Consider the following 27,454-nt stretch of genomic DNA (forward strand, 5'->3'; position numbering starts at 1 on the left):
CTCTCTGTAAAAAGTCAATAAAATATATTAAAAAAAAAAAAAAAAAGAATGGACACTTGCTCAGTTTTACACTAAAAGATAAAGGAAAGGCCCTAGCCAGTTTGGGTCAGTGGAGAGAGCATCAACGCATGGGCTGAAAGGTCCGGGGTTCAATTCTGGTTACAGGCTAAATACTGAGTGGGAGGCAAACCGTGGATGTATCTCTCTCACATCTATGTTTTTCTCTCTGTCTCTCCCCCTCCAGTCTCTCTAAAAATCAATGGAAAAATACCCTCTAGTGAGGATTAACAAAAAAAGATAGAGGAATTAATATTTATGTTTTATCTTAATGTTTACTGTTTGTATCATTTTTAATGATTCTCTGATTTAACTTAGTTATTTGATTTATCAATCGGTTAAGGGAATTTCTACAATATTATGTGAAGTTAATACTAAGTAGTAGTTAAAGATGATTATTCTTGCAGGAATTTCATGGATGAATGGGATGGGTTTCTGTATAAGGAAAGTACTAATGGAAATATAGTTCGGTGTTAATGTGCATGTTACAAACTGTTCTGCTGAACTACATGATCATTTTGTGTTTATCCAGGAGCCGTTAGGGAATAGGGAGAGGAAAAGAAATTATTGTTAAATGAATATTTTCTTTTTTTTTTTTAAAGATATTGTTTTTTTTTTTGTTTTTTTTAAAATATATTTTATTGATTTTTTACAGAGAGGAAGAGAGAGGGATAGAGAGTTAGAAACATCGATGAGAGAGAAACATCGATCAGTTGCCTCTTGCACACCCTCTACTGGGGATGTGCCCGCAACCAAGGTACATGCCCTTGACCGGAATCGAATCTGGGACCCTTGAGTCCGCAGGCCGACGCTCTATCCACTGAGCCAAACCGGTTTCGGCTGAATATTTTCTTTGTATCAGATATTTTGCTAGATCTCTCCATGCATTACCTCATGTAATGCTCACAACAACCCTCTTTTTCAGAGGAGGAAGCAGCCTTAAATAACCTTCTCAAGGTAATTTAGCTAATGAGTGGGGAAAGAGAACACTTGTACTTTACTAGGTAATCTCATTCAAATCCCTTATGTTCTTTAACAAAGTTGTAAGGCATTCGCTTAATTGCTGAGTAATTAAATCTACTTTTGAATTAAATAAGACCGAATGGACTGTGATTCTTCTTTAGTAGAAGGGGAATCATCACAATGTTGGCAAAATACACACTCTAGCCTTTTTCTTTTTCTAAAATCTTGGTTTTTGTTTGTTTAATGCAGTGTGGGGACTGTCACATCTTTACTATATCCAGAATGGACAGTTGACCAAAAAAAGTGCAATATAGTACTACAATATAGTGGGATAAAACTGAAGGAGGTTTTAAATTAGAACCTCAAAAATAATATGCTATTTTTGGCAATGGAACCACAATCCTTAAGTACATTTGGCTTTTGAATGGTTTTATAAATCCTAACTACATTTTACTTCAAATAAAGCAGTTTTTAGGTAAATTAGATATTAAGTATTTCTTTGATATTTTGAATATTGAAATGTAATGAAAATTAAATTAATACATGAGCAGTAACCTCTATTCTTCTTTTCCTGCATTAAGTTTCTTTTTTTTTTTAAATTGAATTTTTTGGATAACATTGGTTCACAAAACCATATTAAGTTTCAAGTGTACAACTCAACAAAACATCATCTGTACACTGCATGGTGCACCCATTGCCCAAAGCAAAGTCTCTTTCTGTCCCCATTTATCCCCCTTTGCCTACCTCCACCTATCCCACCCTCCCTTTTCTTCTGTCTATCTCCACACTGTTGTCTGTGTCTATGTGTTATATATGTGTGTTTTTTTTGCTTAATCCCTTCACCTGCTTGCATCCAGCCCTCCAACCCTGCCTCCCCTCTGACAGCTGTCAGTCTGTTCCATGCCTCCCTGCCTCTGTTTCTATGTTTGTCAGTTTATTTTGTTCATTAGATCCCACATATGAGATCATACGGTATTTGTCTTTCTTTGACTTGCTTATTTCACTTAGCATAATGCTCTCCAGGTCCATCCATTCTGTTGCAAAAGGTAAGATTTCTTTCTTTTTTACGGCCAAGTAGTATTCCATTGTGTAAATGTATTACAGCTTTTTTTATCCACTCATCAATTGATGGGCTGTTTCTAGGTCTTGGCTATTGTAAATAACCCTGTTGTGAACATTAAGTGCGTATATTCTTTCAAATTGGTGTTTTGGGAATCTTTGGATATATTCCCAGAAGTGAGATTGCTAGGTCAAAAGGCAGTTCCATTTTTAATTTTTTGAAGAAACTCCATACTGTTTTCCACAGTGGCTGCATCAGTCTGCATTCCTACCAAAAGTGCATGAGTGTTCCCTTTTCTCCACATCCTTGCCAGCACTTGTGTTTGTTGATTTATTGATGATAGCCATTCTGACAAGCATGAGGTGATTATCTCATTGTAGTTTTAATTTGCCTCTCTCTGATGATTAGTGACATTGAGCATTTTTTCATATGTCTGTTGGTCATCTGTATGTCCTTTTCGGAGAAGTGTCTCTTCTGGTCCTTAGCCCATTTCTTAATTGGGTTGTTTGTTCCCCCATTAAGTTTCATTTAACATTTGTGATTTAAAATTAAAAAATCACACAAAAAATACTCAAATAGCTCCCATTACAAAAATTTGAATACTGAGAAATAAAACTTGAAAGCTCCTTACTACTTTCTTTCTTTCTTTTTTTTTTTTTTTAAAAGTATTTTATTGATTTTTTACAGAGAGGAAGAGAGAGGGGTAGAGAATTAGAAACATCAATGAGAGAGAAACATCAATCAGCTGCCTCCTGCACAGCCCCTACTGGGGATGTGCCCGCAACCAAGGTACATGCCTCTGACCGGAATCGAACCTGGGACCTTTCAGTCTGCAGGTCGATGCTCTATCCACTGAGCCAGACTGGTTAGGGCTCCTTACTACTTTCTTATTATACTGTACTGTATTGCCTACACCCTGTCAGTCCCTTCTTCAGAGATAATTGCTGTTAGTTACATATTGTACTACTTGGTTTTTTCAGTTATTATGTCATTGACATTTTCCCATGATAGTACGTATGATCAACTCAATTTTTCAGTAGGATTCTTCAGTTATTTATTCAGTCACTTCCCTGTTGAATGACTATGTAGCTTTTTTGTATATTTGTAGGGGAAGAGGTCTTATGTGAAAGTACTTCTTTAGGTTACAATCTGGAAGTGGATCCAGAATTCTATAATTCAAATCAAAATAAAGGTTTTTGTCATGTGATTTAATTTTAATTTTTTTTCATTTAAAAAATGATACATTTAGAAAATAGGTAATATATGTTCATGGTTCATAATCCAAAAGGTAACAAAGTGAGTCAGCCTCTCATTGCCTTTCCTTTAACAAGGCAGTCTGTTCTGTTCTTTGTAGTGGCCACTATTAATATTTCTTATATATCCTTCTAGAAATAATCTGTACATATGAAGGCATATGTTATTTGCCATAACATTTTGTCTTATTTCTCTATGCAAATTATGCCATACATACTGTTCTGCAATAGTAAGATATATCTTGGACATTGTTCCATACTGGTGCTTGGAGAACTGCTTCATTTCTTCTATTTAGGACTGCCTCGTGTGGCTTTACCATATTTAATTTAACCAGTTCCAAACTGATGGATATCTATGTTGTTTCCAATCTTTTGCTATTATAATGCTGCTTATATGCATTGTATATCCTTTGTCCATCTGAACTTAAAGTTTAAAGTTTTGATCTGTATTGTCAAACTGTAGTCCATTGAGACTGTTCTAATTTATACTCATTGATCATCTCTTGAAATATTTAAGACATTTATTTTTTCATTTCTTTTAATTGTTTGTTCATGCCCCTTGTCCATTTTTCTGTTGGTTTATTGACATTTTTATTATTGGTTTGTAGGAACTCATTAAAAATTGAGTAAATTATTTTTGTGATGTATTTGGTAAATACTTTTTCTCAGTTTCTTAGTTATCTTTGATTCTGTCAAATTTTTTATCATGCAAGAAGGTATTATTTTTAGGTAATTTTTAAAACTTTTTTATCCTCTAACCAAACTGCCTAGGTACCACATGGTTGCTATCATTCCAATCATTCCAATTGAATGATATAATAAATAGAAAAATATACAGAAGATAAAAAAATAATTTTGGATATTTTGCTTTTAGAAAATTTCCTGGATTGATTAAACATTAATATCTATAAGTATTATAATACCAAAAGTAGGATTGTAGTAAAAAAGGAGAGGAGATTTTATAGATTATCTGATTGAACCAGCATTTCCTACATACTTGCACTTTGCAAAAAACTCTGTGCTGGGTATTGTGATAAAGGGGATATAACCTTCAGTGAATTCTGAGATTACGAAAGGTGATAACGGATAGAATTAGGGAAGAGTTGAAGAGATTAAATTTAGGGAAGGTGAAGTAGTTGCCTAGCTGTTTTACTCCTAAGCTTCCTGACCACTTCTTAAGTCATCTGAGGTTTCACAATTTCCATTCTTTGCTGGAAACAAGTTCCAAAGATTTGGACTGCTTCCCGCCACCTTTGTTTCCTTTTATTTACTTACTAGAGGCCCGGTGCATGAATTTGTGCACAGGTGGGGGTCCCTCGGCCTGGCTGGCGATTGGGGCCATCGGGGCCGTGGGAGTTTGGCCGGCGGGGGGAGGAGCCGCGGGAGGTTGGCTGCCCCATTTGGGGCCATTGGGGCTGGCCAGCCCAGGGGAGGGGCTGTGGGAGGTTGGCTGTGGGAGCGCACTGACGCTCCTGCGTTGAGCGTCTGCCCTCGGTGGACAGTGCGCATCATAGCAACCAATCGACCAGTCGTTTGGTCGGTTGGTTGCTTAGGCTTTTATATATATAGATTTTTGATCTTTGTAATTTAGTGTTTGCAAGTCTTTCCATCCAACCTCTTTCATGGTCCCTAAAGATGAGAACGTGTAATAAAAGCCTAATATGCAAATTGTCCCTTTGACTGGGAGTTCGACCAGGGGTGGGGCTGGCCAGCCAACTGCCCACAGCCCCTCCCCCCAGCCGGCCCCACCCTGGCTGGCAGTGGTGGCAGGCAGCTGGGGGAAGGGAGGCCCTGTCCGGCAGCCAGCAGCTGCTAGGGACCCTACCCGTGCATGAATTTTGTGCACTGGGCCTCTAGTGAGAACATAAAACCCTTACTGGCCATAGTTTATTGCTGATCCCTATGTGTGCACAGATAAAAAATTTAAAAATATGTATGGGGGAGTCAGAAGATACAACAGGGATCTATTAATGAGTTCTTGTAATAATGAGCTGTAGTTCTGGATTCCCTTGCTGATATGGCCAGAGAAAGCTATCCTTTCACCTTCTGATTTTATTTTTGCTTATCCCCCACCCTTAAAACTCACTTTTGTCTCAGCTCTTGTTTAGCGAAGGGCATACTGATTCCTTTTTCCATAATGACATAATGGTCTATGTTTTAATTTTCTTATAAAGCTAGTCAAGCAGAACATTGGGTAATCCCTTGTACCAGGTGTAGTCTATAAATTTACCAGGAACTATCCACACTTTCTTCTTTTTGGCTCGGAGGATAGTTGTCTTTTTTCCTCTCTAATGTTAATCCTCTCATTGCTTGGCTCACGTTAAACTTTATTTATATTCACATACTTAATATCTGTATTTGATTATTTTTTATTTGTTTTTAGGTAAAATTTGGTAATACCACCTTTAAAACAGATGTGTATCTCAAGTCCCTCAACCCTCAGTGGAACTCAGAATGGTTTAAATTTGAGGTAAGTTTTTAAATGTTAGCATTTTTAGTGTGTGTTTTTTGAAGTGATGATTTCCCTAGGAATGATAAGAACACTTTTTATTTCAGGTACTAGAGGCCCAGTGCACGAAATTTGTGCATGGGGGGGGGGTGGGGGGTGTCCCTCAGGTCAGCCTGCATCCTCTCAAATCTGGGACCCCTCGAGGGATGTCCGACTGCCCATTTAGGCCCGATCCTGGTGGGATCGGGCCTAAATGGGCAGTCGTACATCCCTCTCACAATCCAGGACTGCTGGCTCCCAACTGCTTGCCTGCCTGCCTTCCTTGATTGCCCCTAACTGCTTCTGCCTGCCAGCCTGATCACCCCCTAACCACTCCCCTGCCAGCCTGATTGATGCCTAACTGCTCTCCTGCCAGCGTGTTTGCCCCTAACTGCCCTCCCCTTTAGGCCTGGTCACCCCTAACTGCCCTCCCCTGCAGGCCTCGTCCCCCCCAACTGCTCTCCCCTGCAGGCCTGGGTCCCACCCAACTGCCCTTCCCTGCAGTCCTGGTCACCCCTAACTGCCCTCCCCTGCAGGCTTGATTGCCCCCAACTGCCCTCTCTTGCAGGCCTAGTCCCTCCCAACTGCCTCCCCTGCTGGCCATCTTGTGTCCACATGGGGGCAGGATCTTTGAACATATGGGGCAGCCATCTTGTGTGTTGGAGTGATGGTCAATCTGCATATTACGCTTTTATTAGATAGGATAGTAGTTTTCCCATAACATAAAAATATTTCTTAGGAATATTGCACTTAAAAAATTATGTTACAGTTAAGAAAATATAAATATGTAGGAGAACCCAGATTAAAAAGGTATTATATTGTTATATAGTAATTTCTCTGAATTTTAGCTTATATCAGAAATCACTTAAGAATAGTTGTAGTTCCTCTCTTTGGCACGGTGCTTGGCACATGGTAAGTACTTTATAATGAGTAAACAGAAGGAGAGATAGAGGGTAGACATTTATTTTATGAACTTAAGTTGTTTTTTCTTACAAATAATGTTAGTTTTGCTTACAGTTTTATTCTCTGAAATTGTCCTTAGAAATTATGCTGTCATTGTGCTCATTATCATCCTTACTCTGTAGTTAATATATGGACTCTGTTATGATATTCCTAAAGCATTTTTGCTGGAAACCATTGGTAGAGTAGTAATACACAGGATAATATGCAGGAAAGGAGTTATAACTTTTTTTTTGGTTAAGTATTCTAACTCTGTGCTTGAGGCAGACTGTACATTCCCCTCCTCCCCTAGAAACTTGGCATCTTGTGTAGAAAATTGAGTTACAATTTTTTGTTTGTATACTAATTGGATTTTCCTCCCCATAAATAAATAATCTTTTACATTTGCTATACAAATTTACATTTACATTTATGATGACAAAGATTTTTAAATTATAAGATTTAATTTAAAGTATGCTTTTAGGTGGATGATGAAGATTTACAAGATGAACCTCTACAGATCACAGTTCTTGACCATGATACTTATAGTGCAAATGATGCCATTGGTAAAGTGTACATTGATATTGATCCTTTACTCTACAGTGAAGCCGCAACAGTCATCTCAGGATGGTTTCCCATTTATGATACCATACATGGTAAGGAGTATATTTTAAGAAAATAAATCACAATCTTTTAAATTTATCCTTAAAGACTATTATGTGCACTTTGTGGTTTTAAAACTTATATCTTTAAAAGATATCTCCTTTTTAGACTTAGTAGTAAAGTATTGTTGGTAATGCCAACTGCCCACAGCCCCTCCATTGTAATTTGCTTATTACTGCCTAGCTTAATGGAATACAGTTTGAAAGTATGTTTTAGGAACACAGAATACAAATATGAGATGATTTTTAAATAATGCATTTACTTGCTATACTGTACAAATTTAACTCAGAAAATTGTTTCAAGTTATGTTCAGAAAATAAACAATTCTACCAACAATTGGTACACACTGGGGATGTGCCCGCAACAACGGTACATGCCCTTGACCGGAATCGAACCTGGGACTTTTCAGTCCGTAGGCCGATGCTCTATCCACTGAGCCAAACCGGTTAGGGCTTAATATTTCTTAAAAAAAAAAAAAAAAATTTATTGGGACAACATTGGTCAACATGATCATATAAGTTTCAGGTGTGGGTTTCTATGTTACAAGATCTGTATATTGTACTGTGTACCAATTGTTTACACAAGATCTGTATATTGCACTGTGTACCAATTGTTGGTAGAATTGTTTATTTTCTGAACATAACTTGAAACAATTTTCTGAGTTAAATTTGTACAGTATAGCAAGTAAATGCATTATTTAAAAATCATCTCATATTTGTATTCTGTGTTCTTCCTAAAACATACTTTCAAACTGTATTCCATTAAGCTAGACATTATAGAGATTTGCAAAAATGTAACACAGTGCCACTCTTATTACTTTTTTCCAAATATAGTTATTTTTATAAAACATATTGCTTATATTAACATTATTACTTTCAATGGAGTAATAAGCAAATACTTTTCAATCGCAGGACCCGTTCAAACTTAAAAATTACTGAAGTCCTCAAGGAGTTTTTATATATGTTACTTATATCTATCAATATTTATCACATTATAAGTTAAAGTTGAGAATTTAAAAAAGTATTTGCTTATTACTCCATTGAAAGTAATAATGAATTTGTGCTAAATCAAATTCTTGCATTAGTTGTTAAGAGCATTTACTCTGGGATAATAAAGATCTGACTTTTAATCCTAGCTTCACCACTTACTAACTATTGACTCTGTAGAAATTATTGAACTTTTATTAAACTGTAGCTTTTTCCTCTGTAAAATGGGAATACTGATACTGAAGAAACTACCTTACTGGGTTGGCATGAGCACTGTGAGGTACTACTTGTAAAGCATTTAGAACATTATCAATGCTCATTATCATCGTCAGATTAAATGGTACTCCTTTCCAGTTAGATTGGTTCAAATAAGTGAAGACTTATGGTAAAATGAATGTTATTCATTCTTTAATGTATACATGTTCTTCAGGAAATGTAATAAGCTACTTAGAATGAAAATAATTAGGGAAACAAAGTTAGCATTTCTGTTATGATTGATACATTATTTTAAAATCATGAATTGGCATTGCTTGATTATTTAATTATACTTTATTATTTAAGGTAGAAACTTGATTTTCCTTTTGAAATTATAGGTATTCGTGGGGAAATCAATGTAATTGTCAAAGTAGACCTCTTCAATGATTTAAATCGATTTAGGCAGTCATCATGTGGAGTCAAATTCTTTTGCAGTAAGTAAATTCATTTTATCATTCATTTAATAGGAAATTGAATAATTCACAAATATGGGAAATCAAATTAATATTTTAGAAGGCTAATGGAAAATCTTTTATACTTTGGTTTTAATAGCAAAGAGAAAGTTGTTAATTTTTCAGAAACTGCTGTAGCTCTAGAGACTACTTATATGATTTTAAAATAAATTATATGTAATTTAAAATTATATGTAACTTTTCTGTGCACGAGATGATGTCCAATCAACTGAGCCACACTGGCCAGGGCAACCTCATTTACTTTTTTTTTTTAATATTACTTTTTAAAATAATATATTTTATTGCTTTTTTACAGAGAGGAAGGGAGAGGGATAGAGGGTTAGAAACTTTGATGAGAGAGAAACATCGATCAGCTGCCTGCTGCACACCCCGCACTGGGGATGTGCCCGCAACAACGGTACATGCCCTTGACCGGAATCAAGCCTGGGACTTTTCAGTCCGTAGGCCGATTCTCTATCCACTGAGCCAAACCGGTTAGGGCTTAATATTTCTTAAAAAAAAAAAATAAATTTATTGGGACAACATTGGTCAACATGATCATATAAGTTTCAGGTGTGGGTTTCTATGTTACAAGATCTGTATATTTTACTGTGTACCAACCACCCAAAGTCAAATCTTCTCCTGTCACTATATATTAGGACCTCCTTTTCTCCCCCCACCTCCTTCCTTCTGGCAACCACCACACTGCTATTTGTGTTCACAAGCTTCAGTTTTATATCCCACATATGAATGAAATCAAATGGTTCTTAGTTTTTTCTGTCTTATTTCACTGAGCATAATATTCTCAAGGTCGATCCATGTTGTTGCACATGGCGCTGTTTCATCCTTTCTTATGGCTGAGTAGTATTCCATTGTGTACATGTACCACATCTTCTTTATCCCGTCCTCTATTGCAAGACACTTTGGTTGTTTCCATGCCTTGGCCACCGTGAACATAGGGGTGCATATATCTTTGTGAATATATGTTTTTGAGTTTTGGGGGTATATATTCAGGAGAGGGATTGTTGGGTCATATGATTCATTTACTTTTAAACCTTATGTTTCATGGTAATGGGACCAAAGGTGAAGAATTGATTGTTAAAGCACTATATAAGAATAAAATTCTCAGATAACTAAGAATGACTGGAAAAAAGATTGAAAACAGGTAGAATGTGTTTTTGCTGCAATGCTACAAATTAATTTATCCTTAGAGAAATTAGATGTGGTGCCTTTCATTTGAGAAGGTAAAATGTGATAATATTTGCTATAGCCCTAACTCAAAACCAAATAACGAAGGAAATGAAACTAAACTGACCTATATGGAATAGGAGACTCTACAGCTAACTAAGCCACATGTTAAAAGAAAATCACTGCCTATTGAACTACAAATGTGTAAGAATATTAAAAAATGGGCTATAAAGCAGATGATGCACTGTATCTGAAGAGTAGCCTATGCTACCTTGATGTCTGCTGGTTGTCAGTAGTCAGCAACAGCATAGAGGGAGAAGGACTTGTTGCGCTTTCTCAATCAATGAAAACAAATCCCACACTCTCTAATATTTGCATTTGGGGAGACAAATTTGATGAGGCTACGTGTGTGGCATGTTCAGACTTCATTCAAATGGGCCGTCTAAAACTAAACAATACAGATGTGGAGCCTTTTGTGATAGATATATGTATGTATCTTGTAGAAGTCTCCAGTGACCTTAACCATAATTATTAGACACCAACTTATGGAGAAGCTTGTGGCCACTCTTCTAATGCAGGTTTTACTCTTGTACCAGTAGGTCAACATTTATGAAAAACAAGGTTTAAAAATAACCGTCACATATTTATTTTATTACTTTGCACAGAAGTTAATATTTTATTGCCCAGTAAATTTTTTCATAAGTTAGAACAAGTTACTTTTGCCAAATGTGTAAAAGATAGGACTATATTAAACTTTGTATAACTGTCAAAAAGAAAAAAAAGTCCAGTGGGATTTTACTTTAGTACGGAGCACTGAAAGATAGGAGCAGAGTAGTATTGCTAAGCTATGGTGCTATCTAAAATTACATAGGCGTGCACAGGTATGGAGCCCCATGAATACCATGCAGTATGTATCAGAATTGGGCAGATGTGGGCAATTTATAGCCAGTTTGGTTAATAGACTTGAAAAATCCTAAGTAGTTGAGTTAGCTTCAAAGTTTGAATGTCTATTTTAAGAAACTAGTTTGGTATAGATGGTCTGAGGTTCTTCTCTTTTAGAATGTGACCAGATTTTAGTTAAATCCAATGACATTTGTTGTTTTACATATTAAATGAGTCTGTTAAGTAGAGTGACTAGTGACCCACTGGCCATATGGCCATGCATTATTAGAAACTTCAGAGCTTTATTTTTCTTCAAATTATGTCAGAAAGGTTTGATTTTTGAGTCTGGTGTACAGAACTTTTTCATAGGGCTTGGAGTAAGTCAAGTTTTTTGTATACTTTATCTGTTTTTCACCTATTTAGATAATCAGCTAGCTGACTTTAATTTTGCACTTTGTATTGAATGCTATTTAAGAAGTCTTAGCTGTTTTCTAAGTTATAAAAGTACAATGTATATTCATTATGCTTACATGGGAAAGATGAGAGGTCTCATGAAAGAAAATGATTATTTGTAAGAGTAAAATGGAACTTAGAAGACTGATTGCAAGTATTATATAATTACATTTAGATTTTCACAGTAGAAGATGTTCTTGTACTATTTATCCAAACGGTAAGAACTTAGTTGTACATTTTTAAAAAATTGATTTAACCTGTGATAAATAGAAGCATAATAAATCATTTCTTTTAACAGCAACATCTATTCCAAAGTGCTATAGAGCTGTAATAATTCATGGATTTGTAGAAGAACTTGTGGTCAATGAAGACCCAGAATATCAGTGGATTGATCGAATTCGCACACCAAGGGCATCAAATGAGGCCAGACAGAGACTCATTTCTTTAATGTCAGGTATTTAAAAAACCATCCTTATTACTGATTGACTTAATACTCCAAAATTTTTCACTTCCTTTTGACATGTTACCTCAAATTTTATAAAGAAGACTGAATTATAAGTGACTGATTCTTTACCCCCATCCTCCTGAACACATGAATTTCCATCTTATAACAAGGATAAATCTAATCAGAAACTTATAATTCCTTCTTTACTAGGCAGTAAAAAGAAATTGTGTTCATGAAGTGGTATAATAGAAAGTGCCCTGGCAAGGAGGTAGGAAACTGGGTTCTAGTTTTTTTCCTCTAGCATTTATTTGTAGTCAGATTTAGGTAATCTCTCTAATGCTTTCTGTTCAAATGCTGCCTTTTCGTGGTTCTTCTCTGACAGCTTATAGTTCTTTCTACCCCTACCTGCCACTCTTACCCAATTACTTTTATTTTTCTTTGAAGAACTTACTACCTAAAATTTATGTTTATATGTATATACAGGCAGTCCTCGGGTTACATCGGACTCGACGTACATCGTTTCGTGGTTACGTCGCCATCTCCCATTTTTTTATAAAAAAAAAAAAGTTCCGTCATTTCGACGTATGTACATATGTGCTTTATGTTTTTTATTATTTACTGTATTTACCACAAGGTCAGGAATTGTTATCTTTCTTTCACATTTTTTTTACTGTTTCACTTCATTACTGCTGTGTATGTGCTCCATGTTAGTGATGTAGGTGCTTATGTAGGTGGGGTCTGACTTACGGCGAAAATCGCATTACGTCGCGCCGTAGGAACGGATCTCGGACATAACCCGAGGACCTAATGTATGTGTGAGTGACTGTATACACACATATTCATACATATATTCTAGATAATAAGTATAAATATTTATATTTAATACATTTATGTATTTTAAATAGATATTTACACTTATATTAATTAAAAAAAATAAAACAATAGAGGAGGAGAACAACCAAGATGGCAGCATAGGTAAACACCTAAACTTGCTGCCGAGCACAACCACATCAAAACTACAACTAAAAGTCAAAACGAATATCATCCAGAACCACGAAAAGCCTGGCTGAGTGGAAATTCTACAAGTAGAAGGAAAGAGAAAAGCGCATTGAGTCTGGTAGGAGGTGTGGAGGTCTGGAAGTGTGGAGGTACGGAGGCACACGCGAAAGAGGCTGGCAACTGGGTACGCTGTTGTCTTTTTCAATCGGAAGGGAGATACAAGCTTCCGACTGCTCTGAACTCCAGTTCCTAGTGAGACTCTGGGGACCTAGACTCATACGGAGAAAAACTAGACTGTCGGGCATCGGGCCAGAATGCGAGGGTGGCTTTCTCTCAGAGGTGCTTGCAGTGATCATTGTTCCAGCACGGTGCCACGGGACACAGAGACCTGGGGGCCTCTTTGGGGCAGGGCTGATGGGCAGCCTTTGCTGTTTGCTCCACCCTGGTGATTCCCTGAGATCCAGCCCCACCCAATTTACAACCCCACCCAAGCTGTGTGCAGAGGCTTTTGCATATGAATGGCCTGGCCTTTTGCAATCTAAACCTAACAAGCTGCAGCTGGGTCAGAGAGCCCCAGAGCCACAAAAAGAAGGCCCAAGGCTCCATAGCAGCTTGCATTGCTTCACAGCTGGGCCTCATCTGGGCACCTCCAAACCCAAAACAAAGAGGAGGAATCTATAGATCTCTCTGTAGCTCCTGCTGGGTGGTTTTAGGCAGAGGCCGACTTTGCACCTCCAGTGGTCAGAGTGAGACCATCCAGATTACAACTCTTCACATCCATAGGAGACACACTCAGGGGGCGACTCAGTGAGTGCCAAAGCCCCACTGAAGCAAGTCCTGCCCCATAAGGGTAACTCCAGCACAGAAATTCTCCCATCATAGACACAACTGATCCTCACAGCCAATTGGCTTGGAGGTTAATTCCTCCCAGAGATACCAACTACAATCAAGGCTTAACTACAACAAGACTGTGCACACAGCCCACAAAAGGGTGCACCAAGAGTGTCCACCTCAGGTAATTAGGGAGGCTGAGCCACTGGGCCCTATAGGATACACAAAGCCACTCTATCAACACAGAGAAGCAACCAAAATGCAGAGACAAAGAACCAGGTCACAAATGAAAGAAATGGAGGAAAGCAAACTACTGGATATAGAGTTCAAAACCATGGTTATAAGGTTACTCAAGAATCTTCTAGAAACCTCTGAGAAATATAGTGAGACCCTCAAGGATATGAAAAAGGACCAATTAGAAATTAAGCATACACTGAGTGAAATAAAGAATAATATACAGAGATCCAACAGCAAACTAGAGGATCCCAAGAATCAAGTAAAGATTTGAAATATGAAGAAGCAAAAAACACCCAACCAGAAAAGAAAAAAGAAAAAAGAATTAAAAAATATGAAGATAGTGTAAGGAGACTCTGGGACAACTTCAAGCGTACCAACATCCAAATTATGGGGGTGCCAGAAGAAGAGAGAGAGCAAGATATTGAAAACCTATTTGAAGAAATAATGACAGAAAACTTCCCCTATCTGGTGAACGAAATAGACTAACAAGTCCAAGAAGTGCAGAGAACCCCAAACAAAAGGAATCCAAAGAGGACCACACCAAGACACATCATAATTAAAATGCCAAGGGCAAAAGACAGAGAATATTAAAAGCAGCAAGAGAAAAACAGTTACCTACAAGGGATTAGTTACCTGTCAGCTGATTTCTCTACAGAAACTATGCAGGCCAGATGGGAGTGGCAAGAAATATTCAAAGTGATGAATAGCAAGAACCTACAACCAAGATTACTTTACCCAGCAAAGCTATCATTTAGAATGAAGATAAAGCGTTTCACAGATAAGAAAAAGCTAAAGGAGTTCATCACCACCAAACCAGTATTATATGAACAACAAAAGTGACAACAAATACATATCTATCAACAAATGAATCTAAAAATCGAGTGAAAAAAATATGAACAGAATAAACTGGTGAATATAATAGAATCAGGGGCATAGAAAGGGAGTGAACTGACAATTCTCGGGGTGTGTGGGGGGTGCGGGAAGAGACTGGAAAAAAATCATACACATGGACGAGGACAGTGAGGGGTTTAGGACAGGGGGTGGGGGGGGGGACCGGGTGGAGGGGAGCTATGGGGGGAAAAAAGAGGAATAACTGTAATAATCTGAACAATAAAGATTTATTAAAAAAATAAAATAAAACAGAACCAGAGGCAGAGAAACATCGATTAGATGCTCAAACCTCAGAGGGAATGTAGGGGAGGGAGGGGTAAGTGGGAGAGGTCAACCAAAGGACTTGTATGCATGCATATAAGCCTAACCAATGGACACAGACACCAGGGGGTGTGGGCATGAACAGGAATTGGGGGGGGGGGGGGCAATGGGAGGATAAGGACACATATGTAATACCTTAATAAAAAAAAAGAAAAAAATTATATTTAATAAATGTATGTATTTTAAATCGATATTTACTATTAAATTGATTATGTTTATACTTACATTACTTCTTTATAAGTATATTTATGTTTATGTTACTTTTAAATTATACTTATAAATATATACTTATAGTAGTATTAGGTTAATTATATTTATTTAATATTTATAAATAATTATGAATATGTTAATTCATAGTTAACATGCATTAGATTTAATATATTAAATAATACATTTAATTAAGTGTTACTTTGTATTATATTTATTCTACATATTTGTATTATATGATATGTAATATATAATGCATACATTATATTATATGTAATTATATTAGACTATATTATATGCTTTGTACTCTATATGTTATATGTAATGTTTATATTTGTTGTTTTTTGTCTGTTTCTCTCACATTATGTAAACTCCACTAGATTTGGGGCTTTACCTTTCTAGTTTATCTCTTTATATCTAGCACTTAGAAGGAGGAAGGCCAGGCACATAGCACACAACTAAAAATTATTTGGTAAATAAATGCTACCTGCCACATCTGTAAAATGTAGCTAATAATATCTTACCTCCATGAAAGTTGGTTCCCTTCAATTTCTAAAAATCCATGGTTTTTTAGACTTTTATTACTACTATATCCAGTTTTACTTTATATAATGTGGAGATGTAAAGCAGAATGAGTTTCCTTCCTTTCTTATAGGTGAACTGCAGAGGAAGATTGGCTTGAAAGTGCTTGAAATGAGAGGAAATGCGGTTGTTGGGTACTTACAGTGTTTTGATCTGGAAGGCGAATCTGGTTTAGTGGTACGAGCCATAGGAACAGCGTGTACACTGGATAAATTAAGTAGCCCAGCAGCATTCCTTCCTGCATGTAATTCCCCATCCAAAGACATGAAGGAGTAAGTATGAATCACTGAGTTGTTCTTAAGGAACTTTTTATCTTTTGCCTATACATTTTCATTTGGCTCAAAAATTTTAGTAGTGTTGTTCGACATACATTTTTTCCTAATGATTACTGTTAACATTTGAAGCTTAAAACTATTTAGATATTTCTAATATTTTATATATAGTCTTAATATGAAATTTAAATAAAGTAAGATACAATTAAACTTATCTAGATCTTTAAACACTGTATATCTAAAGCATAAAATGAATATTTATGAATTGTGTGGAATTTTACTTATTCTCTGGGGAATGCTTAAAACCCTACACCTGGTAATTCAGTTATACTTATTATTAGCAACATATTATAGAAAGCAAGAAAGATTGACTTGTGCAGGGGTCTCAAACTTGAATGTCTACAGAGGCCAAGCAGTTTATATAAATAATTGGGTATAATTAAATAGGTAATACTGGGGACTGTTTAAAGCAGACATTAGAAAACTTTTTCTATAAAAAGCCAGGTACTGCCCGGCTGGCATAGCTCAGTGGTTGAGCATCAACCTATGAATCAGGAGGTCATGATTCAATTAAAACACAATCTTTTTTTTTGAATTTTTAAAAAAATATTTTTATTGATTTCAGAGAGGAAGGGAGAGAGAGAGTTAGATACATCAATGATGAGAGAGAATCATTGATCGGCTGCCCCCTGCACACCCTACACTGGGGATCAAGCCGCAACCCAGGTATGTGCCCTTAGCAGGAATCCAACCTGGGACCCTTCAGTCTGCAGGCCAATGCTCTATCCACTGAGCCAAACCGGCCAGGGCCTAAAACACAATCTTTTTAAAAAAGATTTCCTCCTTTATCTTAAGTTTATTCTTTTTATTTATTTCTTTCTGCTGGCCTTTAGTTATTTGGATTAAATTTTATCACAAGAGAGGGAGCACATATATTGCCTTATTTTGTTTGGAAATACATTGTAAATGAAATAGCTTTGGAATAAAATGGAAGAGTGAATTTGCTTTATATTCTACTTAAAATGTGTCCTAAAAATATATCAACTGCCTGCTACTTCAGGGGAAGTCAGATTGCAGGGGTAGATTTTGGGGGAAATTTGGAATTCAGGTGTTTTTTTCTTCTCCTCTTTCCATAGCAAATTTAAGTAAGGACCTGGTTCCCTCCTCCTCCTGCCACCCTCCCTCTTTATCTACACTGCCTTAAGGGGTCTGGCGTTTGCATCTGTGATTTCTGAAGTTTTCCTCTTTTCACTAACTTAATGGAAAGAGAAAGCTATAGTACCTGTTGGTGTCTTAAAATGATGTATGGGTACTAGGGGAATATATTTTATCTGCATTCAGGAAGTGTTTCAATAATGTAAATCTGGGATTATGTAAGTTTTCTCCTTTTCTAATTTTGTTGTAGCCATTTGCCTTAAATTGTCAAATATTAATGAAGAATTTAAATTGCTTCATTAAGATTTTTCTGCAAGACATCTTACTACTAAATCATGTTATTTTAACCTCCCCCCCCCAAAAAAAAAAACACACAAAAAAACAAACAACCCCTCAATACTCAGGATGCTTTATTTTAACTAGCTTCTTTTGTATTTTTGATAATGAATCAATTTGAGTGCTAGCTTAAAGTTGTTTTATGATTCAGTTGATTATAATTATTCTGGTATTTAATTATAACATTGTTGATTCTAGATGAGAATTTAATAAAAGATAGTTTGGATTATGTTCCTGCCTGAATGGATTTGATATTAGAAGTGCCACTAACTAGGGTATTATTGAAAGGCAGCCTTTCGTGCAAAGAGATTGTTACGAATTAGAACTCCAAGAATACATGATGATAATGCTCCAGTGTATTTGAGTTTTAATGTGATATCATAATTTGAACATTTACAATGCTCATTTTATTTTATTTTATTTTATTTTACCTTTATTAATGTGTGTTCTACTCCATAATTTTTTTTCTTTTAGATGTTTAATGTAATGTACAATATAAATCTTTTTTGTTTCCTAGCTGAATTATCTTGATGGTACAAAGTGTAATTAAATATGATTTATTACTTCTCTACTTCAGAAAAAAAAGAGATTTTAGCCATAATTCCTCCTTTGCATGACACTGATTCTTAGACTTTCTTGTTTTGTTTTGTTAATCATCACCCGAGAACATTTTTTCCATTGTTCCTTTTTTTTAGAGAGTGGAAGGGAGGGAAGGCGAGAGGGCAGAGAGAGAAAGAGAAAGAGAGCGAGTGAGTGAGAGAAACATTGATGTGAGAGAGACACATCAATTGGCTGCCTCCTGCACAGGACCTGACCGGGGCTGGATCCAGCCTACAACCCAGGCACATGCCTTTGACTGGGAATTGAACTCAAGACCTTTCTGTGCATGGGCTGACTCTGTCATGACTGAACCACACCATCCAGGGCTGATTCTTAGACTTTTTAACTTTATTAGTCATTTCAATAGAGAAAGAAAAAAAAATAAAACCTCACTTAGGTTGTATACAAATAAATCATCGGTTGAGATGTTTGATTTTTATTAGTTATATTAAACACATTTTAAATTTAAACTAGCAACAAAAACAAACAATTGTCCCGTTGTAAAATCAGTGATATTTCCAGAAAGTAGTCTGTAGACCATTGTTGTCAATTAATGATAGCTCATGTTTGAACCTTGACAAATTGTGATTGTTGGGAGTGTCTATGGGGCAATGGTAAAGAAAGAGATGCCAGGAAAAGTTGGGCTCTTGGCCTGCTTTTAATTTGAATTCTAAAAAAATTGTGATATGATTGCCTTAGCCAGTTTGGCTCAGTGGATAGAGCGCTGGCCTACAGACTGAAGGGTCCCAGGTTTGATTCAGGTCAAGGGCACGTACTTTGGTTGTAGGCTCAATCCCTGGCCCTGGTCGGGGTGTGTGCAGGAGGCAACCAATTGATGTGTGTCTCTCTCACATCAGTGTTTTTCTCTGTCTCTCCTCCTCCCTTCCACTCTCTCTAAAAAAAAATCAGTGGAAAAATATCCTTGGGTGAGGAGTAACAACAACAAAAAAATAAAATTAAAAATGAAGATATGATAATTTTTCAGAGTATATATAAGGATTATTTTCACCTTATTATACATAAGCAAAGGCATTGCATAGTGAAATAATTGCTAATACGAAGTTAGGGATTTTAGTTCTGTAATATACTTTATTTTGAAATGTTGTACATGAATATATACCTGTGTATCTGATCTAAATATATTCATACATGCGCATGATGTGGTCTGTTGCAGGATATAAGTTGATATCTTATAATATTTCAATTCAGAATGTAGTTTAATCTATTTTAAGTTTAAATAATTTGAAAGAGCTAGACAAAAATAATTTACATTGCTTTATTAATGTGTTTTTAAAAGCAGTGTTTCCTTGTTTTGTTTGGTTCCCAGTATAACTTGAGTTTAAGCTATATAATTGATATGCTAAAATAGGCAATGTTTATATCGGCTTATATCCATTTAGTTCAGTCATTTCTCTTTATGCTGTCATTTTTCTTATTCTTAAGTATCCCTATCTCAAGATTCTAGGCAGAAATAGGTTTGTTAGTTAAACTTTATTTATGGAAAATATAGTTAATTATATCAGCAATTATTTATATATCAGTTTTAAAAATAAGAACTTTATATTTATAGACTTTCCACTTTTATGGGTATTTTCTTCCTAAAATTCTGTGGTGATCAAAATAATAACAAACATTTTAGAGCAGCTTAAATCTAAATCTTAGTCTTTTTCAGAAATTTAATTCCACTGACAATTCTACCTGCTAGCTTTCGTATTCACAGTCCTAATTTATTAATCTGATCCTTTAAAACTATAATTATATCCTAATGAATGAATGAATATTTAGCTATTTTTAAAACTTTTCAACTTGTTTTTTTGTTGCTAGGGATTAAAAAAATAATTCCTCTCCCCTAACTAAAGCTCCTTTGAAATTATTTTAACAAAACTTTGCTATCTGTTGTATGTATTCTTTTCTTTTCTTCCACTTTGATCACAAATTCCCCCAGGTCTCCGCTGGTTCATCCTCCAAGCCATGGATGCCGCTCGACTCACAACAGCCCAATTCACACTGCTACTGGCTCACGACTTACTCAGAACTTCTCTGTGTCTGTTCCCACTCTCATCTATACTGGTACGAGACTGCTCAGACTCCAGAGCTGGGGAAGGCAGGCCACAGGCAGAGTGGCTGCAGAGGGCAGGCAGGCAGGTAGTGTAGGCAGGTACCACAAGTCTTGGCTTCTTTCTTTTCTCACTCAAAGTCCAGTTGCAGTGAAGAAATCCTGTATTTAGCCTCCATAGAGGCTCTAACTACATGGAATTGAAAGTGTTCTTCCAGTTTCCAAAGTCTCTTCCATAGGTCTTCTAACAACCCTGGGTTCTGTATGCACTCTGTGCATTTTTTGGAGAATCTTCCAGTATGTATTTTTGCCATTACAACTACATTTGATTAGAATAAAAATTGATGATTGGATTCTAAACAAAATAGCTACCAAAGCTTCTGATTTGCTTATGTTCTTTATGTACAAAACTTGTTCCAGTAGGGTCTGTTTTATTCTGTGGAAGAGAGCTTTTGGAAAAGAGGTAAGCAACTATGCTGCATAAATGCAATGATTTTTTGTAGCTATATTCATTTTCCTCTCTGCTCTGTTTTTAGCTGTGGCACTCTTGATGCTATAGGATAAGGAAACATTCTTCTTTTGATGATATCTGTGTGTGCAAATATAAAAACAGTTGTGAATATTTACACACACCATTTGCAGTCATCATTGTTTCTTTGGTAACTTAAAAAAGCATTGTTTATTTGAAAGTATTTTCAGTCATGTATTTATTCTTTTTGTTTATTTCTTCTTTTAATATTTTTTACCCCCCTTAGTCTGTCATTTCATGCTTTTTTGCTTTTTTACTTGGCTTATTAACTGTTTCAATGCAGATAATTATTTATTTGAAGAATGATGAATGGTTAAACAGCAGTTGATTGACTTTGGCCTCATACCCAGCTCCACACTTAAGAAATGACTGCTGGCCCTGCCCCAATATTTCCTGGTGTTTGGATCATGCTGCCTTCCATCAAATCCTTTGGCACATGATTATTTAATATTTCTCCACCTTCTTCTGGCAGGATTCCCTTCAATGAAGATCCCAACCCCAATACTCACTCATCAGGACCCTCCACCCCTCTGAAAAACCAAACTTATTCCTTTTCACCTTCCAAGTCCTACAGCCGACAGTCCTCTTCTTCTGACACAGATTTGAGTTTGACACCCAAAACTGGTAAGGCGCTTCCACCCACCTTTTATTTTCTTCTATTTTTTCTTTTTCAAATTTGGTTCTGTTTCTTGTTAGCTTTCCATCCAAGCCTTTTCTCCTGATTTTTGGCATTTAAGGTTAAAGGTAATGTGAACAGTGATCATTTTCAGTACTACAATTAAAATACGAAGATTTTGTATAGTTCAGAAATTGACATTTTATTGACTTAACCACAGTGTAGATATGAAGTCCAGGATTTATTTTGCAGTATATATTTTTCATTTCATGCTCAAGTTAAGAGGAATAACATCTGAAAGCATTTGAATAAAAAGGAACACTATAAGTTGCAGTTGAATTCCTCATGCAGTATAAGCATTTTTAATTCATTGTTTCTGTCTATTTGTGAATATATTTGTAAAGATTTTATTATGAAAAAAATCTTAAGAACAACTAATATGGTTATTTTGGAATACATACACCTATTAACTTTTTGTTATTTAAAATGTTTGTTTTTTTCTTGTCTTAATTTCTAGACTAGAAAATAGCAGTTTTTCTTTACTTATTCTTGCATATATCTCAATGTATGAAATTTATAATTTTTCTGTCTCCTATGTGTGTTTTAATAATTTGAGATTTTCTGAATACATTTTATGACAAAAATTGATTAAAAATTAAATTTGTTCCTTACTACATAAAATAGAATTAACTTAATCATTAAATTATTATTCTTGAGAAAAAGAAAAATAAAACATTTAAAAGTTAATAGTTTGCAATTTTTGTAAATATTTTTGTCTGGCAATTTCTTGTCAGATTAATGAAAACATTTTGCATAGTTCTTATTTGTGTTATTTTTAATTTATCTTGAATAACCTTATTTTCATGTTAGCCAAGAAATTTATAAAATGACCTGATTTTATGAAGGCAATGTAAACAAATCTAATTCCAGAACCAGTACTACTTCCAAAGTAAAAAAGGATATTAAAAAAAGCCTGTAGTTTTAATATCTACTTTTATAAATGTAGTCATTTATATGAGCACCTAACTCTTTGAAAAGAGTATCTGTATTTTTATATATACACTAGAGGCCCGGTGCACAGACTCATGCACCGGTGGGGTCCCTCTGCCTGGCCTGCAGGGATCAGGCCAAAACCAGCTCTCCAGCATTCCCTGAGGGGCTCCAGATTATGAGAGGGTGCAGGCCAGGCCTAGGGACCCCATCGGTGCACGATCGGTGCCAGGAAGGGAACTTAGGAGGGCTCCAGGGCATGTCCGGCCCATCTCGCCTAGTCCCGATCAACTGGACCCCAGCAGCAAGCTAACCTACAAGTCAGAGCATCTGCCCCCTGGTGGTCAGTGTGCGTCAGAGCGACTGGTCGAATGGTTGAATAAACGGTCGGACACTTAGCATATTAGGCTTTTATTATATAGGATAATTATGACTGACATCTAAAAATAGTTGATATTTGATAGTAATCTTAACCATATTCATGTTAAGCATCTTAACATGATTTGTAACATCTTAACCATATTCATGGAACCATTCAAATAGTGCTTTTCTTTTTTAAAAAACTATTTATTAAATTGATTGGGGTGACATTGGTCAACATGAACATATAGGTTTCAAGCATGGGTTTCTATGATATAGTATCTTCAAATAGTGGTTTACTTTGTTTTTTACTGAAGAATGAAATTCTGGCCTTGAATTCATGACAATCAAAACAAGAAAGACTGCCCTAGCCAGTTTGGCTCAGTGGATAGAGTGTCGGCCTACGGACTGAAGGGTCCTGGGTTCGATTCCAGTCAAGGGCACATGCCCAGGTTGCGGGCTCGATTCCCAATAGGGGGTGTGCAGGAGGCAGCCAATCAGTGATTCTCTCTCATCATTGATGTTTTTATCTCTCTCTTCCTCTCCCTTCCTCTCTCAAATCAGTAAAAATATATTTAAAAAACAAACAAATAAAAAAAACAAGAAAGACTTAGGATAGTATTTGAAAAATAAGTTTTCTTAAAAATATTTAAAAAAACTGTCCACTTGCTATTTATTTGTGTATTCTAGGCCACTTTTTAATATTATCTTTAATTTTTGAAAGTATTTCCTTGATCTTTCTGTTTCTTTTTCTTTAGTTCACCATAAAGTCCAAGACTAAAGAAGATTGTCAAGTAATACATTAACTGAACTAGTCTATTCTCTTAGTTTTCTAGTTTGCAGTCAGTTGTATTATCAAATGAAAATATTTTTGTATTTTATTTTCTAGCTCCAACTTTTTAGTTTTTAAAAATTTATTTATAATAGAGGTATTCTTATATATTTCTATATTTACAAGCTACCTCTAAATAAATTATTTTGTTCTGCCTATAATTATTCAATACCTCAGTAGCATATTTATAGGATATTAGTCATTTTTAGTCCTTTGGCTTTATCATGATTCCCTGAATATCTTCAAATGCTCCTGAGGAACATTCTCATTTCTTGTGGAGATTTAAAATGGCAAATATGATTGTTCTAAAATTTCTAAAACTGTAATTCAGTATCTATTTCATAATTTTCTGTCTTCTAATTTACTTATATTCAAAATCAGTCTCCTGACAAATAGGATAGATAAACTGATTATTATTGATTTATTGTATGTAAACTGGGGAGTCAAAAAATAGAATTAAGTTAATAAACCTTAGACTGTGAAATTTTTTCCTCACTCGTAGTTAAAGCTATCACTTGTTTTTCAGGTAGGTCTTATTTAAAAAAAATTCATATTGATTTATTTCAGTTGATTCAAATTTGTGACATTTTATTTTCATACTTTTCCCAAATACTCAACTAGTCACAGTGGAATTTTAGAATGCTAGTGTTAGGATACTGACTTGACACCTGACTCAAGCTCAATTTTACTTTTTTAGTCAGGCTTTTAACCATGTAAAGAAATGGTATTTGACCCCTAGGTACCCAAATCTTTGTAAATGCAAATAGTACTAAGGTCAAATTTGAGTATTTAAAATTTTAGAGGAGAAAGAAAAGTATTAACATCTTGAAGCTGGACAGAAATAACTTAATATTTATTTATTTAATATGAATAATGGCAACTGCTTAATGTGGTACTGTTTGATTTTTCAACTTAAATACTCATAGGGATATGTTTGTTTGTTTTTAGTAACATTTGAAGAGCTGTACTTTACCACTTTAAATAAGTGTTTCTATTTGAGGCAACAAGTTTCTGGCTTTAAAAATTTGTTAGATGCAGTACATTTTAATCTTACACAAAGAAGGCAGGTAATTTAAGTGTTTTAAAGAAATCAACTAAAAGTTATTAGAATGGCATAAAGTCTTACATTAGTGATTTAAAAATTTTAAAGAATGCAAAGTTTGTAAAGGTTTTGTTTCGTTTTAGACTATGCCTTCTATTTATATTAAGTTGGGTATATGTCTTGCTAATGACTTCATAAGCTTAGTGTAATTTGTGTATGCATTTTAAAATTCATTTTTACTGTTATGTTTTGGTTCATCATTGCTTTCCTTATCCTGCATTTTCTGATCATCTTCTGAATCTACATCTTTTTCTCTGCTACTTTCCTCCACAGCACCTTACCCACAGGGTTCTAGGATTTTCCTGTATCCCAGCTCCCCCTCTCTCTCTTGTGGTTCCCTTCATCTTAAAAAGTCCTGTCTCCTCCTCTCGGAATCTAGCCTTCCCCCTCATCATTCTAGCCTTGTCAGCCCAGTTCTGAGGAAAAGTGTTTCTTTCAGTGACGAGCTGTTCCTGGCTGCTTCTGGTAGGATCACCTTAATGTCAGCTTTTTAATCCCTTTATTTAGAATCATTTTTGATACTACAAAGAAGTAGTGGGTATTTTATGCAGGATGTACTTTTTATTTTCTTATTGTTAGACAGATTTAAGTGATTAGAATTATCATGAGGACATGATTGAGGATTACTTGATAGATAATTGTGAATATTCTGCTAAAATTATTTTTATATTAAAAAGTATTATATTCTAAGGACATAGATAGACATATTTCTAATTATTACTAGGTTCTTATTACTGGAGTGTCTGTTTTACTTTCTTTCCCTTCATACCAACTCTATTCACATTGGACCTGTACCATCATGTTGCTAAACCATATGGTTACATTAGTAAATTATTCTGTTTGAATCAGTTTAAGTCTCGTTTTGGTAATATTATTTCATTATCCATTTTTTTCTGTCCATTGCTTAAATTTTTAAGTTATTCTGCTGTATTTTTTTTTATATTTCATTTACCTCTACAAACTTACATTTTCTTTTATGGTTTTCAATATGCTTCATGTTAAGAGCTTAGTTTAATTTCTGTGTTTAGTATTGTATAGTCTCTAAGAATCATGTTTAGGTTACTACAAGGACAATAAATTTCCTTTTTTTTTTAAAAAAAAAAAAAAAGAACAGAATGGGACTATACATATGCTAACCTTTGTTTCCTTATCCAAGAACAGCTAAAAATGTAAAAGTCATTATAGTGACTATGACTAAATGTTTCTTCAGTTTAAACGGTGGGATTGAACTAGTGACTCTAGTTTGTAGAGAACTGGCTTCTCACCTGTCCCCTGCTTTCTATACTTCTTTTACCATAGTTGATCTTTTGGTATTATCAAAAGAATAAAATAAGGTAGGGAAATAAATTTAAAATTAAGCCTTTAAAAATACATCTAAGAAATTGTGAAATATAATTCTTTCATGCATAACGACATACATTTGTGATGTGTCTATTACATGTTTGTTATTTTTAGTTTTTTAAAAATTTTATGTTGATTTTTGCAAACGAGTGTGGAAAACTATGGATATTAATACTGTTTTGACATTAATGTTACGTTTAGAAATGGAATTTATCAGAAAACACATTTGACTATATTTCAGAATTACCCTGAAATTCATGCTCTTTAGAGAATTTTAGGATATTTTAAGTAAGGACAATTAGTGCTTTCCTTTTTATACTTAATTTTAGAGAAACATTTAATATTTCTCATATTTAGTATTCTTAAATTGTTAGCATAAGTAATTGGTATTATCATGATTATATTTTATTAGAAGATTCATTTTTAAAAATTGAATATTATGCAAAAATTCAATGCCTTAATTTAATTTAAAAATAATTTATCTAACAAATTAAGTCTAAAACTAGTTGTGATCTGTAGAACGTTGACATATTGCTTCTAGAATGAACTTGCTGAATAAAATATGTGTTTACTTGTCTCAAATACTTTTAAATGTTTGGGTCATTTAAACAGATTTTGACTCATGATATTTATGAAGATGAATGCAATTAATCTTTCTGCTTCTATAGTTGTTTTTTTGTTATTTATGTACTGATGTTCTATAGGAATGGGAAGTGGTAGTGCTGGAAAAGAAGGGGGGCCATTTAAAGCTCTTTTAAGACAACAGACGCAGTCAGCATTGGAACAGAGGGTAAGATTCACTCAACATTCTTTATTTTTACACTGTTAATGTGATTGTATTATCAATCTTCCATGTACTTATAACTTATTTCCATATTGATTTTGGTTACATATCTGTAATATTGTAATTTCAAAGTCTAAACTGTATTTAAGTATCATAGTGATTTGTTTATGTATAATAACTTTTAATTTGGAATAATTGTATAACTATTTTTGTTTTATCCTCCACTCTTCTACTAGAAATAGTCTATTTGCAAATATTCATTGAAGGTGAAATTATTTCTAATTTTACGTTAAAATTATAATATATAAAAAGAAATAATAGATATTTTT

At 34.9% G+C, this 27,454-nt stretch overlaps 1 protein-coding gene across 1 annotated transcript in view; it reads left to right on the plus strand.

The window, feature by feature from the left end:
• The window catches only part of C2CD5 (C2 calcium dependent domain containing 5), a 116,953-nt gene that overhangs the window by 20,694 nt on the left and 68,805 nt on the right, over window positions 1-27,454 (plus strand). Inside the window, exons 4-11 of the mRNA XM_028144024.2 lie at window positions 5,717-5,803; window positions 7,245-7,416; window positions 9,003-9,098; window positions 11,938-12,093; window positions 16,226-16,424; window positions 21,573-21,724; window positions 25,274-25,465; window positions 27,046-27,131. Coding sequence (XP_027999825.1) covers window positions 5,717-5,803; window positions 7,245-7,416; window positions 9,003-9,098; window positions 11,938-12,093; window positions 16,226-16,424; window positions 21,573-21,724; window positions 25,274-25,465; window positions 27,046-27,131 — 1,140 coding nt within the window. The remainder of the gene's footprint in view (window positions 1-5,716; window positions 5,804-7,244; window positions 7,417-9,002; window positions 9,099-11,937; window positions 12,094-16,225; window positions 16,425-21,572; window positions 21,725-25,273; window positions 25,466-27,045; window positions 27,132-27,454) is intronic.

Source organism: Eptesicus fuscus, chromosome 7 (assembly GCF_027574615.1).
Source record: "Eptesicus fuscus isolate TK198812 chromosome 7, DD_ASM_mEF_20220401, whole genome shotgun sequence".
Taxonomy (NCBI): domain Eukaryota; kingdom Metazoa; phylum Chordata; class Mammalia; order Chiroptera; family Vespertilionidae; genus Eptesicus; species Eptesicus fuscus.